The following is a 13,223-nucleotide window of genomic DNA, read 5'->3' on the forward strand; positions in this document are numbered from 1 at the left end:
TGTAAACATTTCAGTTTTTTCTGTCAATATGGGGTGCTGTGTATACATTAATGAGGAAAAAAAATTACTTAAATGATTTTAAAAAATGGCTGAACTATAACAAAGCGTGACAAATATAAGGGTGTCTGAAAACTTTCCATACCCACTGTATATTCAAAATATTTCCATGTAGATTCATAAATAATTAGGGATGCACCAAAATGAAAAATCTTGGCCGAAACCAAACACAGAGAATGAGGAAATCAAGGAAAAAAGAAATTACTATGACAATTATTAGTAAAATTGCATTTATGGCGATGACTGCAAAGCAGCCACTAATAGAAATTCACTTCCAGAACAATTTGTCTGAATTTACCTATTTCTAAAATTATGTCAAGAACATTACTGCGGAACAGTTATTGCAGTATATTTTTTTATATATTTTTTTAAATCCAACGCCACGCAGTGGCAACTGCACCGTCTGACTTATAGTACTGCCGTGCGCCTCTGGAGGCAATGGTGAGTCACTACATCGCCAGAGTCACAATATCTGAGAAGAGCTTGCAAGCATCAACTGTAAAATGGTTGTGAGCTGAGCCATTCTTTGTGACTTTCAACAAGCCAATGCCCAAATGTTACACGAAAGTGTCAACTGCCAATATTACCATTGGTTGGATTGGAGAACAAATGATAATTGTAAGAAACCACAAGTATGTTAGGTCACCCAGTGCACGGGGGTTCTACCTGAAGCATCTGACTTCCGATGCCCTCCCTCTGCCTGTACGGCCGTATGACGCCATCTTCGTGGATGAAGCGAGGGGGCCGCAGGGATTTGATGTCCTGCGACGTCTCCGCCGCCCTAAAATGGACGCAAAAATACCACACATTAGTTAAACATCAGACCAAGCTTGTAACTCAATTTACTCACATATCAAATACATTTTCCCCACTGAAATGAACTGAAATGCCATGAACCCGTTGCAGCCCACCGCTCAAAAATGTTCTTCCGTTTTTTTTAATAAAGAAAAATAGCACCAACAAACATATCTCTGAAGTGTAATTACTGTACATACTAGGCTTTTTGGGGCCGATCACCGATCAGCGTGTTTAAAAAACCGATAACCGATCACCGATCCGATCACATGATGGAGGAATGTGTCTATTTAAATGACCTGTTCATTTAGTGTATTTACTTGTGTAGTTAATTGCTCAATAAATTATATTTACAATAAATAATGTATCTTTGTTCCTCTATTTATGCCAGTGAGGCATAGTGACAGACAGAACAAATGAATGGTCTTCTATTAGATGGCCAGAAGTAAATACAGGAATTAATATATCCACTTTTTGTGACATTTTTGTTTGTTGTTGTGCGGTGAGATTTTTAAATTGTAAAAATGTACCCAAGGAACATTTGGGTCCATAAAGGTTGGAAATCACTGCTCTAGTCAGGTAATGTATTCTAATCAGTCAGCTCAAACCAACATTACAACATGACAGAAATAATGGGTGCTAACTTACTGTAATTAAATTACTTTATTTTTAATTAAATTACTTCCCTCACACCGAAACTTTAGAGCATGATTCGACAGAACGGCAGCATGTTTACGTACAACCGTTTTGTGTTTTTGTTGCCTGCTTGCGAGCCGTATCGCATTAAAAGTATGTGAACATACCTCAAGCAAGTCTTAAATGAACGTCCTCTCCTGAGCACCGGTGACCACCAACACGCGTTTTTCCCCATTTTGTTCTTACAAACACACGGCGCGATCCATTATTGTTGTCGTCGCCATGGTAACGAGTGTATCCGGTCGCGTTTGCGTTGAGAATAAAAAAAAAAAAAAAAAAAAAAACGGGATGCGGTGGTATCGGAATATAAGATTTTATTGCAGTAGTCTGACATAGTGCAATCGTGAAAGAGCAAATTTGTCTTGTACTCTGATCCGGCATTACGTGTTGTCTTTCTCAGACATGTTGTCTGTTCCACACCGCCAACGTTTTAAAAAATTATTATTTTTTTAAATAACTATTGGCCATCAGATATTTACAGGACTACGCCAAAAGACACACAACAAGGCTAAAAATAAACTAGCTTTTGGATTCAAATATACTGTGGACAATGGCGACGCGGAGTAAATGTCTTTTGCGGAGCCAATCAATGTCATTGATTGGATCGGCGAATTATGACATTAAAGCCGATTAGCATAAAATGCTAATTATCGGCCGATACCGATAAGGCCGATAAAATCGGTGTAAAGTCTAGTACATACTGTAGTATTTGTGTGTTGAAACTGTGCCTTTAAGCGGTATGGCCTAGTGAGTGATGTCAGGTGCTGACATGCATGTGAGCTGGTTGTGAGCTGTGGCCTACAGCAGCTCCATGCAAGAGTTCTCATTTTGTAATTTGCGTTTTCACTGTTTGTCCCGTTCAATAAATGCCTGAAATGTATTTAAAAAAGTACAACAAAATTCCTGCAAAGAGAACCAACCTCTTGATGCCTTGGAAAGTGCTGCTGGCCATGTCGATGATGCCTCCGGTAGGCCTGGCGACGGCCCCCACAAGGCCTTTCCCGACGCCTTTGAAGAAGCCCGCCGCTCCTTCCTTTTGTGCTCCTACGCAGCGAAATAATCACAGAATTAAGAACTAGAACACTTTGAACCCCCCATTTATCACAGGCGATATGTTTCAGATTCACCCCAAATAGGTGAAAATGTGTCATATTTTAAATAGTTTTATCTTTTCCACACACTTTAAACTTATTCAAATACTCTTTTAAACATATTTTTAATGTATTTAGAAAAAAATAAATAAAAAATTATCCATCCATCCATCCATTTTCTGAGCCGCTTCTCCTCACTAGGGTCGCGGGCGTGCTGGAGCCTATCCCAGCTGTCATCGGGCAGGAGGCAGGGTACACCCTGAACTGGTTGCCAGCCAATCGCAGGGCACATACAAACAAACAACCATTCGCACTCACAGTCACACCTACGGGCAATTTGGAGTCTCCAATTAATGCATGTTTTTGGGATGTGGGAGGAAACCGGAGTGCCCGGAGAAAACACACGCAGGCACGGGGAGAACATGCAAACTCCACACAGGCGGGGCTGGGGATTGAACCCGGGTCCTCAGAACTGTGAGGCTGACGCTCTAACAAGTCGATCACTGTGCCGCCTGAACATGTAGTGGGATGACGTGAGACGTCGGCAAGTCTGCGTGTGAAACTCTGGGTGAGAGCTGTGGCCGACAGCAGCTTCTGCGTGAATGTGCTTATTGTGTTTACATTCTTTACTGTTCTCCCAGCATTCATTAAGTGGCTAAAAAGTGCATCTGCAAATGTGGCGCGCCTTTCCCGAATGTGAGAAGATACTCCGAATTTTAAGCGATCATTTTAATGGATTTTTCCAGTAGTCTGAATTTACAGTTTCGCACCTTCAGTGCAGAGCATTCATCCAGCCCTCATAGCAGTTGTTTGAAGGTTTATAATTATGCTAACTTCTGTTAGCCCATCTATGGCGAATCACATATCTTAGCATGGTGCTAGCAGATTGTTGATGGACAAAATGATGTCGCTTGGTTCAAGATTTTGGTTTTCAAATATACAATGTTAATTCTGTTGGTTTGTGGGTCAGTTCTACAATAAACGTAAACTGGAAATGACAAATAAGAAGCTTCAAGCTCTTATTTGAAGAACGGTATGTGTGAGAGCCTCAGAAAAGGTGCTAAGGAGTACTTTGAAAAGTATGTTAATTTACGTGTGTTTTATAATTGTGGGAGGGTTAAAAAATGTTTTTTTTCTGAAAAACAATCTCTTAAAAAAACTTGATCTAGCCAAGCCTACCTTCAATAGGTTTGGTGACGATGCCGGTTATTCCACTGACGAATCCCTGACCAGAAAACATCACTAGTTAGCCTTTGCTTCAGGTCAACAGTAAATGTGTCTTAGTGCTGGAATCCATACAGAAACCAATCCTTTCCCGCCCCGGGCGAGACCCTCTCTGAGGCTGCCGGGCTGCTTGTTCATGGCCTCTCGCCTCTTCTGCTGATACTCCTCGTCCATCGTCATGGCGGCCATGCCCTTGGCCATGGCGCCCGTGATCCTGGAGGCGGCGCCCGCTATGCCCCCTGTGGTGTGCACAGATTTCAGTGACGGTTGTATGCTTCTCATGGTCATTTGCGCCACTAATGATGTGATAACGTTGACAAAAAAACATCAAGTAACGTAAACTCAAATGGTTACACTTAATGGTAAAACCTAAATAGATGAAAACCCTGTCTTAAAACTTACATAAATAGATTGAAAACAGTCTTAAATCTTGAAGAAACATAGAAAATGCTTCAAATTAATGTAAACTTAAGACTTACATTTGATTATACACCCTGAAAACTTCCTTAAAACTTAATACGTACAATACTTAAAACATGGTCTTAAAATTCTAATAAACGCATTGAAAAGAGAATTCAAACTTAAATACATTAAACATGATCTTAAACCTAAATAAATACATTGAAAACTGTTATCAAACTGAAAGGTCCCATAATTTGGATATTTAGACCTCCATAGAGTGACTCTCTAACATGGACTTTGTATAAAAGTGTAAATTTCATTTTAAAAAAACACCTTTTTTTTTGTCATACGAGTGTCCAAAAAAAGGCCCATCTGACAGCTACTTCTGTTTTGCCTTAGTTTTGCATCCACTTTGTCCATATTTGGCTAGGACTGCCCTCTTGCCTCTGATTGGTTTGCATCTGTGTAGAAGACCCAACCCTCACTATTTGTGAGAGCTCACGTGTTTGTTATGTTGACAGTGTTGGCTTGGGAGCGTAGATCTCCGCTAGTGACGTAGATAAGCTGGAGAAATTCGAATTATCGAATTTCAGGCCTCTCAGCAGAAAAAAGTCTGGACGATTTTAACTCATATTTCACGTTTACTGAGGCATCAAACAGCCATACATAGAAAATTGTCTCAAAATGTAAATAAATAAATATGAATATATAAATATAATAAAATATATAGAATATATAAATAACATTTTGATGACAAAAGTTAAAAACTACCAAATACATTAAAAACACTCTTAAAACCTACATAAAAACATGAAAACCTTAAATGTATTTAACAGACTTAAAATATGAATAAAAAGTATGTTAAATAATTGAAAAATTATTTTAAACTTGAATACATTGATAACTGACTTGAGCAAATAGATTGAAAACTGACTTAAATACATTGAAGCGTGCCCTAAAACTTGAAAATAAAAATACATTTGAAAACTGACTTACAACTAAAGTATATCCATTGTAAACTTAACTAAGCGTATTTGCTTACCTACAGCTCCTCCTACCAGAGCCTTCACTCCGAGGGCCATCCCTTCCACAAACTCCTCTGGCCCCTGGATTGCTCCCTAGGAAACAGCGAAACCCAAATATGACCATGTAGGTACAGTTGTCCATATGCATTTGACCATTATGTGTTTTATTAAAATACAATGGTGAAAAAGAGAGCTTTGTCAATCATCCAAATGAAGCCAATGTGGTGTTGAAATTAACAATTTGGACTTTCCTCCTCACCTGATAGGGCTCATAGAAGAAGGCCTCAACTCCCTCGGACAGCCCTCTGATCAACCCGAAGGGATTTCCCAGGACGTCCAGGCCTAGCACCAGTACGTACATCTGCTTGATTGCCTGAAATATACAGTGGTGCCTCGACTTATGAGTTTAATTCATTTGGTGGTCGAGCTCATAAGTCATTTTACTCATCCATCCATTTTCTGAGCGGGAGTGCTGGAGCCCATCCCAGCTATCATTGGGCTCATATCTAATCAATTTTCCCCATTGAAATGAATTGAAATGCAATCAATCTGTTCCAGCCACCCAAACAAACACCATTTTTTAAAAATGTTTTTATTTCATTATTAAAAAAAAAATCAAATTATTGTTTTTTATTTTTATTAAATTGTATTTATTATTATTTTTTTGACATTTTTTGTTTTTACTAAAGAAAAATAGCAATGTATTGTAAAACATAACAAAACAGTAGAATGGCAATGGCCGTTTAGTCTGCATGTTAGTGCCTGGGCTTGAGCTGTCACCTACAGCACCTCATTACAACTGTCCTAATTTTGTATTTGTGTTTGACTGTTTGTCCAATTCAACTAATGGCTAAAAATTGCATCAGCGACTGTGGCTCTTCTTGAGAGGGCATTATAGCAACTTAATTTTTTATTTATTTTTGATACACTTCGCCCAAGTGCGGGCTTTTTTTTAAGTTCACTCGTACCTCAAATTTTGGCATGCAACACGTAGCAAATGGTCGTCAGCTTGTCACTCGAAAAAAATCGTAAATTGGGGACCTCATTGGCCAAGGTACCAATCTTAAGATAGTGAATTTGGGCTTTTTCTGAGCTGCAGGCTATAATTATCAAAATTATTAAAAAATAAAATCCTAAAATATTACGCTATGTATGGTGAATCTTATATACAGGAATATATGAGAGTTTCACTTTTTGAATTGAACCAATGATAAAAATGTACTTTTCCACAATATTCTAATTGATTGAAATAGCCCTATTTTTTTAAATCTTCTTTCATGAACCCAGAAGTAGCTCGATAGCTAACAAACACCAGTAGTTTTTCTCCACATTTTTGATAGTTTCTGCCTTGCGGAGGTCTGCAAAAATGCCAACAATCTAGTTTGCATCACATTTAGAATGTGCAAGATCACTGATTCTCAAAGTGTGGCACGCGAAAGGATCACTGCCCAAGTACAGTTCAGCTGTATTCAACTTTTAAGTTCAAAACATTTGCATTTAATCTTTAGGTACTGTTTGTTGGTAAACATTTATGCAGGTAAAATCTGTATTTATCTTTCATGTGCTATACATTGTAATTGAATCATTATTTAAGCACAGTTTTTATTTTCCTATATTTAAGCAGAATATTAATGTTCAAATTGTGCATAATGTTTCAGTGAACATTAATATTAAAAATACTTTTTAGGAACACAACCTCTGTCTCGTTTTTGGTTAACACTTATCCCTACTACCCTACTGTTTGTCATGATGGTGGTACTTGGAGAGCTAAGTATTTTATTAAGGTAGTACTTGGTGTGAAAACTTTGCGAATTGACACTTTATGACTGTGGTTACCTGTTTGGAATAATGCCTGATGACTTCCCACTGGAGCTGCTGGGTGGTGCAGAACTGGAAGGTCAACTCAAAGAAAGCCAGCCTGCCACCAATGACATTCAATAGTGAGTAATTTTACTTGCTATGTGACTTGTTTGTTTGGTTTTGTTTGCGCATACTTGAAGACGACGTCCTGCACGTCAGTGAGCGTCGCTCCGATGCTCTTGAGCAGCAGGTTGAGTGACTGGACAGGTATGAGTTCCGTTTCCCGCTTCTCCTTCAGGCCATCCTCACCGCCCGTGCTCAGAGAGAAACTCAAGTGGAGCTGGGAAAACACAAATGCAAAAAATAAAATAAATAACTAACATTTAAAAAAAAAAAAAAAAAAAAAGACTTGAAACAAGACATTGGTGGGATTTTTTTTCTGGGGAACATGGCATACCTTGATGTGGGGGAAATGTGGACAAAAGTTTAAAAAAAATAATAATAAAATATGAAAATATATACAGTGGAACCTCGACAGAATGGACTTAGGAGCCGGGGCTGGGGGGTCGTCTGATATAGCCAATTGTCAGTTACACTGAAGCACTTTTTGAGGCCATATGCACCAATATTACTGTACAGTACAAAAGTGTTTTGTAGAGTTTTTTGTGAAGATAATTTTTTTCCTCAATAATGTACAAACAGCTCCCCATATTGACAGACAAAAAACGGAATTGTTGACATTTTTGTTGATTTATTAAAAAAGAAAAACTGAAATATCACACAGCCACAAGTATTCAGACCCTTTGCTGTGACACTCAGATATTTAACTCGGGTGCTGTCCATTTATTCAGATCATCCTTGAGATGGTTCTACACCTTCATTGGAGTCCAGCTGTGTTTGATTATACTGATTGGACTTGATTAGGAAAGCCACACCTCTGTCTATATAAGACCTTACAGCCCACAGACCATGTCAGAGCAAATGAGAATCATTAGGTCAAAGGAACTGCCTGAAGAGCTCAGAGACAGAATTGTGGCAAGGCACAGATCTGGCCAAGGTTACAAAAAATATTTCTGCTGCACTTAAGGTTCTTAAGAGCACAGTGGCCTCCATAATCTGGAAATGGAAGACGTTTGGGACGATCAGAACCCTTCCTAGAGTTGGCCGTCCGGCCAAACTGAGCAATTGGGGAAGAGCCTTGGTGAGAGAGGTAAAGCCAATGATCACTGTGGCTGAGCTCCAGCGATGCAGTCAGGAGATGGGAGAAAGTTCTAGAAAGTCAACCATCACTGCAGACCTCCACCAGTCGGGGCTTTATGGCAGAGTGCCCCGACGGAAGCCTCTCCTCAGTGCAAGACACATGAAAGCCCGCATGGAGTTTGTTTAAAAAAAAAAAAAAATAAAAATAAAAAAAAACACCCGAAGGACTCCAAGATGGTGAGAAATAAGATTCTCTGGTCTGATGAGACATAAATTGTTGGACTTACTTCTAAGTGGCATGTGTGGAGAAAACCAAGCACTGCTCATCACCTGTCCAACACAGTCCCAACAGTGAAGCATGGTGGTGGCAGCATCATGCTGTGGGGGTATTTTTCAGCTGCAGGGACAGGACGACTGGTTGTAATCAAAGAAAAGAGGAATGTGGCCAAGTACCGTACAGGGATATCCTGGAGGAAAACCTTATCCATGGTGCTCAGAACCTCAGACTGGGCCGAAGGTTCACCTTAAAAAAAGACAATGACCCTAAGCACACAGCTAAAATACCGAAGGAGTGGCTTCAGAACAACTCCGTGACTGTTCTTGAATGGCCCAGCCAGAGCCCTAGCTTAAACCCAATTGAGCATTTCTGGAAAGACCTGAAAATGGCTGCCCACCAACATTCACCTTCCAACCTGACAGAACTGGAGAGAATCTCCAAGGAGGAATGGCAGAGGATCCCCAAATCCAGGTGTGAAAAACTTGTTGCATCATTCCCAAAAAGAACCATGGCTGTATTAGCTCAAAAGAGTGCTTCTACTAAATACTGAGCAAAGGGTCTGAATACTTATGGCTTTGTGATTTTTCAATTTTCCTTTTTTAATAAATCTGCAAAAATGTCAACAATTGTGTTTTTTTCCTGTCAATATGGGGTGCTGTGTGTACATTAATGTGGAAAAAAGTAACTTAAAATTATTTTAGCAAATGGCTGCAATACAAAAAAAGAGTGAAAAATTTAAGGGGGTCTGAATACTTTCCGTACCCACTGTGTGTGTGTGTGTGTATATATATATAAATCTACACTGTTTTACCATAAATTACTTATATATATTACATACTTATATTACTTGTATATTTTGTAATAAATTTCCCATAAATTCATTGGATTGTATTTTCCCCTCATTAATGCATTTAATAATATAATATATATTTTATATAATATATATTTTCCCCATATATGAATTTAGTAAAATATTTAAAATATTTTCCTCATAAAATAATATATTTTAAATAATTATTTCCATAGATGTAATTAATATATATTTAAGTACCATATGTACCCTAACCCTTTTTAATAATTTTCCCATTAGCAAATTTCTTATTAATGTTTCATCACATAATTCTGATGCTAGAAAAACAAACATGACTCAATTTGGGAGATTTGTGTTATTATTTTTTTAAATCTTGGACAGAACAACACAGTACCTTGATGGGGGAAATGTGGAAGTACTCGTAGAGGCTAATGGGCGTTGTATCAGCGGCGGAAACGTGGTTCAGCTCTGTCTTCATGTACTCCACGTCCTTCTCAAACAATTCCACCTGAAGGAAGCAGAAGTGTGAATGGACACATGCGCTCAAGCTGAAGGTGAAACGATACGAGGAGCGGAACAGACCTCCTGTTGGACACTTGTGGCACTAGCGTTTTCTGGGCTAAACAGGTCCAGGATGGCGTAGAGGAACCCCAGATCCAGTTTCAGATCCATTTCTTGGATCAGCACCTTGAAGTACCTGTGCAGAAGGTGAAAAGGATAGTGAAGTGCATCGAACTGAGTTCACAAACATTTGAAATGTCAAAATTCTATACTTTTTCCACACTGTAATTCCCAGACTTCTTTCGGGGGGGGGGGGGGCACATAATTCTCTTAAAAAAACAACAAATTTGGGATATTTGAATAAATGTGTCCCATACAAAAAAATCAATTAATCATGCAATTAATCATTTGTTTTAATTATTCTGAATATGCATGACATTATGCTACCAAATATTTTCCAGAAGACTGCAAGCAGGTACGATAGTACGAAAAAGAAAAGACCAAACGCAGACCAGTTCAATGCATTACATGAAAATAGGTAATATAGATAGACCATATGTATTTTCTTTATACATTTATTTATACGTTTATTTCTTTATCCCTCAGTGCATTGTCTGTGGCTGTAGCGGGGGAACACTGTATTGTCTTGAGGACAACATTTTCTTTAAGTTCTTAATTTTATGTTTCAGACTATACTGTAGAGCAGCGGTAACAGTCTTGGAAACAAATATTTTTCCACATTAATAGTTAAAATTTTGCACTTTGCCAGACCTGAAAATGTAGAGAATCATATTTTATAATTGCATAAGAACCCTGATTAAAAACAAACAAACAATAAAAATGGATGGAGAGAATGCTCTTTACTTAATGCGGGAGATGTTAGAGTGGCCTGCTGCCCTTGTGACGATGCTGATATCAGTCAGAGGCTTGGGTTCTGTAGGAAATGACAAAAAACGTCAAAATCATACAAAAACCAAAAAAAAGTAACAATGGTCAGTTCAACATACCTGCATCCATGGTGACGGACTTTGGAAGTTTTACCGGGTAGAAAACGTAGGGAAAGATGGCTCCAGAGAGCTGATTTTGGATCTGTGAGACATACGTTTAGAACAAAACATTCAGGATGGCTTATTTTTTGTAATAAATTGGCTGCCCACCAACTGGAGTCTGACCTGGATGTGGTGGATTTGGACCCGGTAGGAGCACTGGCGTGGTGAGACGCTGTACTCCACCTTGACGCCTGGCAGGAAATGCCTTCTGAGAGGAGCGTCGCACGGCTGCAGCATCCGCATATCCGTGCCATTGGGAGACAAGCACACCTGGCCAATAATAATATGCAAAGCAATGATTGAAACCATTTTTCACTGATAATTAATAATAATTTAATAATTTGTCATTGTTTGACAAAAACTAGAGAGCACTGCTAACTGAATTTCCCTTAATCAAAATAAAACAAATTATGCACACACACACACACACACACACACACACACACACACACACACACAGAGCGGATGGAATAAGTATTTAACACGTCACCATTTTTATCATTAAATGTTAATTAAAGTTGTTATTGACATGAAAATTTCACCAGCTGTTTGGAACAATCCAAGTAATCCATACATACAAATAAACTAGAACAAATAGGATCAGAAATTAAGTTGTTTGTAATACTGTGAAATGACATAGGGAAAATGTATTGAACACGCCAACTGGTATGTATTTAAGCCTTTGTTTGCAATGACAGCTTCAAGACACCTACTGTATGAGAAATTAGTCGCATGCATTGCTCTGGTATGATTTTGGCCCATTCCTCCACACAAGCGCTCTTCAAATCTTGAAGGTTCCGCGGGCTTCTTTTATGGACTTTGAGTTTCAGTTCGTTCCATAGATTTTTGATTGGATTCAAGTCAGGTGATTGGCTGGGCCATTCTAGCAGCTTTATTTTTTTTCTTTGAAACCAATTGAGAGTTTCCTTGGCAGTATGTTTTGAATCATTATCCTGCTGAAATGTCCACCCTCGTTTCATTTTCATCATCCTCGTAGATGGTGTAAGTTTGCCCAATTCCTACAACAGCAGCAGATATTTGTCACGAATGTCTCAGTACATTTGCCCATTCATCCGTCCTTCAATAATGTGAAGTTTACCAGTAACATCTGCTGAAAAGCGACCCCACACCATGTTCCCACCTCCGAACTTCATTGTTGGTATGGTGTTTTCAGGGTGATGTGCAGTGCAATTTCTCCTCCTAAAGCGGTGTGCATTATACCATCCAAAGAGTTACGTTTTGCTCTCATCCGACCAGACTATATTCTCCCAGTATTTAACTGGCTTGTCCAAATGTTGTTCAGCAAGCTTTAAACAAGCTTTGACATGTTTTTTTTTTTCAGCAATGGGGTCTTGCGTGGTGAGCATGCATACAGGCCATGGCGGCAGAGTACATTACTCACTGTTTTCCTTGTGACAATTCCAGGTCTTTTTGAAGCTCTCCACTGGTGGTGCTTGGCTCTTGGACAAATCTTCTGATTATTATTTGCACCGCTCTGTCAGAAATCTTACGAGGAGCACCCGATTCGAGACAAATTTATGGTGGTATGATTGGCTTTGCACTTACGTATTATGGCCCCAACTGTGCTCACTGGAACGTTCAGAAGGTTGCGCCTGTAACCAATGCCATCGTTTTGTTTTGGAATAACGAGTTTGCGATGGTCTTGAGACAGCTCTCTGCTCTTACCCATCATGAGCTTTGTCTTGACTCACACCTTGGCAATGAGACGTTTTTGTAGAGCATCATTTACGACTGAACCAGTTGATATTCATTTACACTGACAAGGGGCTGGATTGCTGTTTGATTATTGATAGATTTTAGGTGTTGACTTGGCTTTCCATGCCTTTTTGTGCCTTCCTTTCTTCATGTGTTGAATACTTTTTCCCTGTGTCATTTCACATTTTTACACAAATTAATTTCCGAGGTTATTTGTTCTACTTTCTTCGTATGATGGATTACATGGGTTGCTCCCAACATCTGGTGTTAAAGACTTATTTCAGCCGCTGTGATACCAAAGCTATTTCTTAGCCTGTTTAAGGTGTTTTGCATTTTTTTAAATCATTGAGCTATAAAGACTTTCCTAAGGCAAACCTATGCGGCTATTTTAAATACACGTGTAACTGTTTTTGTTTTATATTTAGTATGACAGTAAACTAACTGGCAGTGGCATTAAACAGCTTGAACCCTCTTTTTTTCATGAATTGTTCAGTGCCTATAAAACTGCTGCTTAGGGTGAAGTGAGTTCAACTGAGTTCACTGCCACCATACAGTGCTCACATCTCCAATTTTTGCTCA

The 13,223-nt window shown here is 38.9% G+C and overlaps 1 protein-coding gene across 4 annotated transcripts in view; it reads right to left on the reverse strand.

Moving 5' to 3' along the window:
* vps13a (vacuolar protein sorting 13 homolog A) overlaps positions 1-13,223 on the reverse strand; it is a 91,553-nt gene that overhangs the window by 6,869 nt on the left and 71,461 nt on the right. For all 4 annotated transcript variants that reach the window (XM_061767156.1, XM_061767155.1, XM_061767159.1 and 1 more), the window contains 13 exons: positions 11,052-11,198; positions 10,887-10,968; positions 10,744-10,813; positions 9,961-10,075; positions 9,773-9,886; positions 7,285-7,430; positions 7,127-7,208; positions 5,550-5,663; positions 5,308-5,383; positions 3,939-4,102; positions 3,819-3,864; positions 2,469-2,592; positions 724-838 (listed from right to left, as the gene is read on the reverse strand). In XM_061767156.1, the coding sequence (XP_061623140.1) occupies positions 724-838; positions 2,469-2,592; positions 3,819-3,864; positions 3,939-4,102; positions 5,308-5,383; positions 5,550-5,663; positions 7,127-7,208; positions 7,285-7,430; positions 9,773-9,886; positions 9,961-10,075; positions 10,744-10,813; positions 10,887-10,968; positions 11,052-11,198 (1,395 nt within the window). The remainder of the gene's footprint in view (positions 1-723; positions 839-2,468; positions 2,593-3,818; positions 3,865-3,938; positions 4,103-5,307; positions 5,384-5,549; positions 5,664-7,126; positions 7,209-7,284; positions 7,431-9,772; positions 9,887-9,960; positions 10,076-10,743; positions 10,814-10,886; positions 10,969-11,051; positions 11,199-13,223) is intronic.

The sequence above is a fragment of the Phyllopteryx taeniolatus genome, chromosome 3 (assembly GCF_024500385.1).
Source record: "Phyllopteryx taeniolatus isolate TA_2022b chromosome 3, UOR_Ptae_1.2, whole genome shotgun sequence".
Taxonomy (NCBI): domain Eukaryota; kingdom Metazoa; phylum Chordata; class Actinopteri; order Syngnathiformes; family Syngnathidae; genus Phyllopteryx; species Phyllopteryx taeniolatus.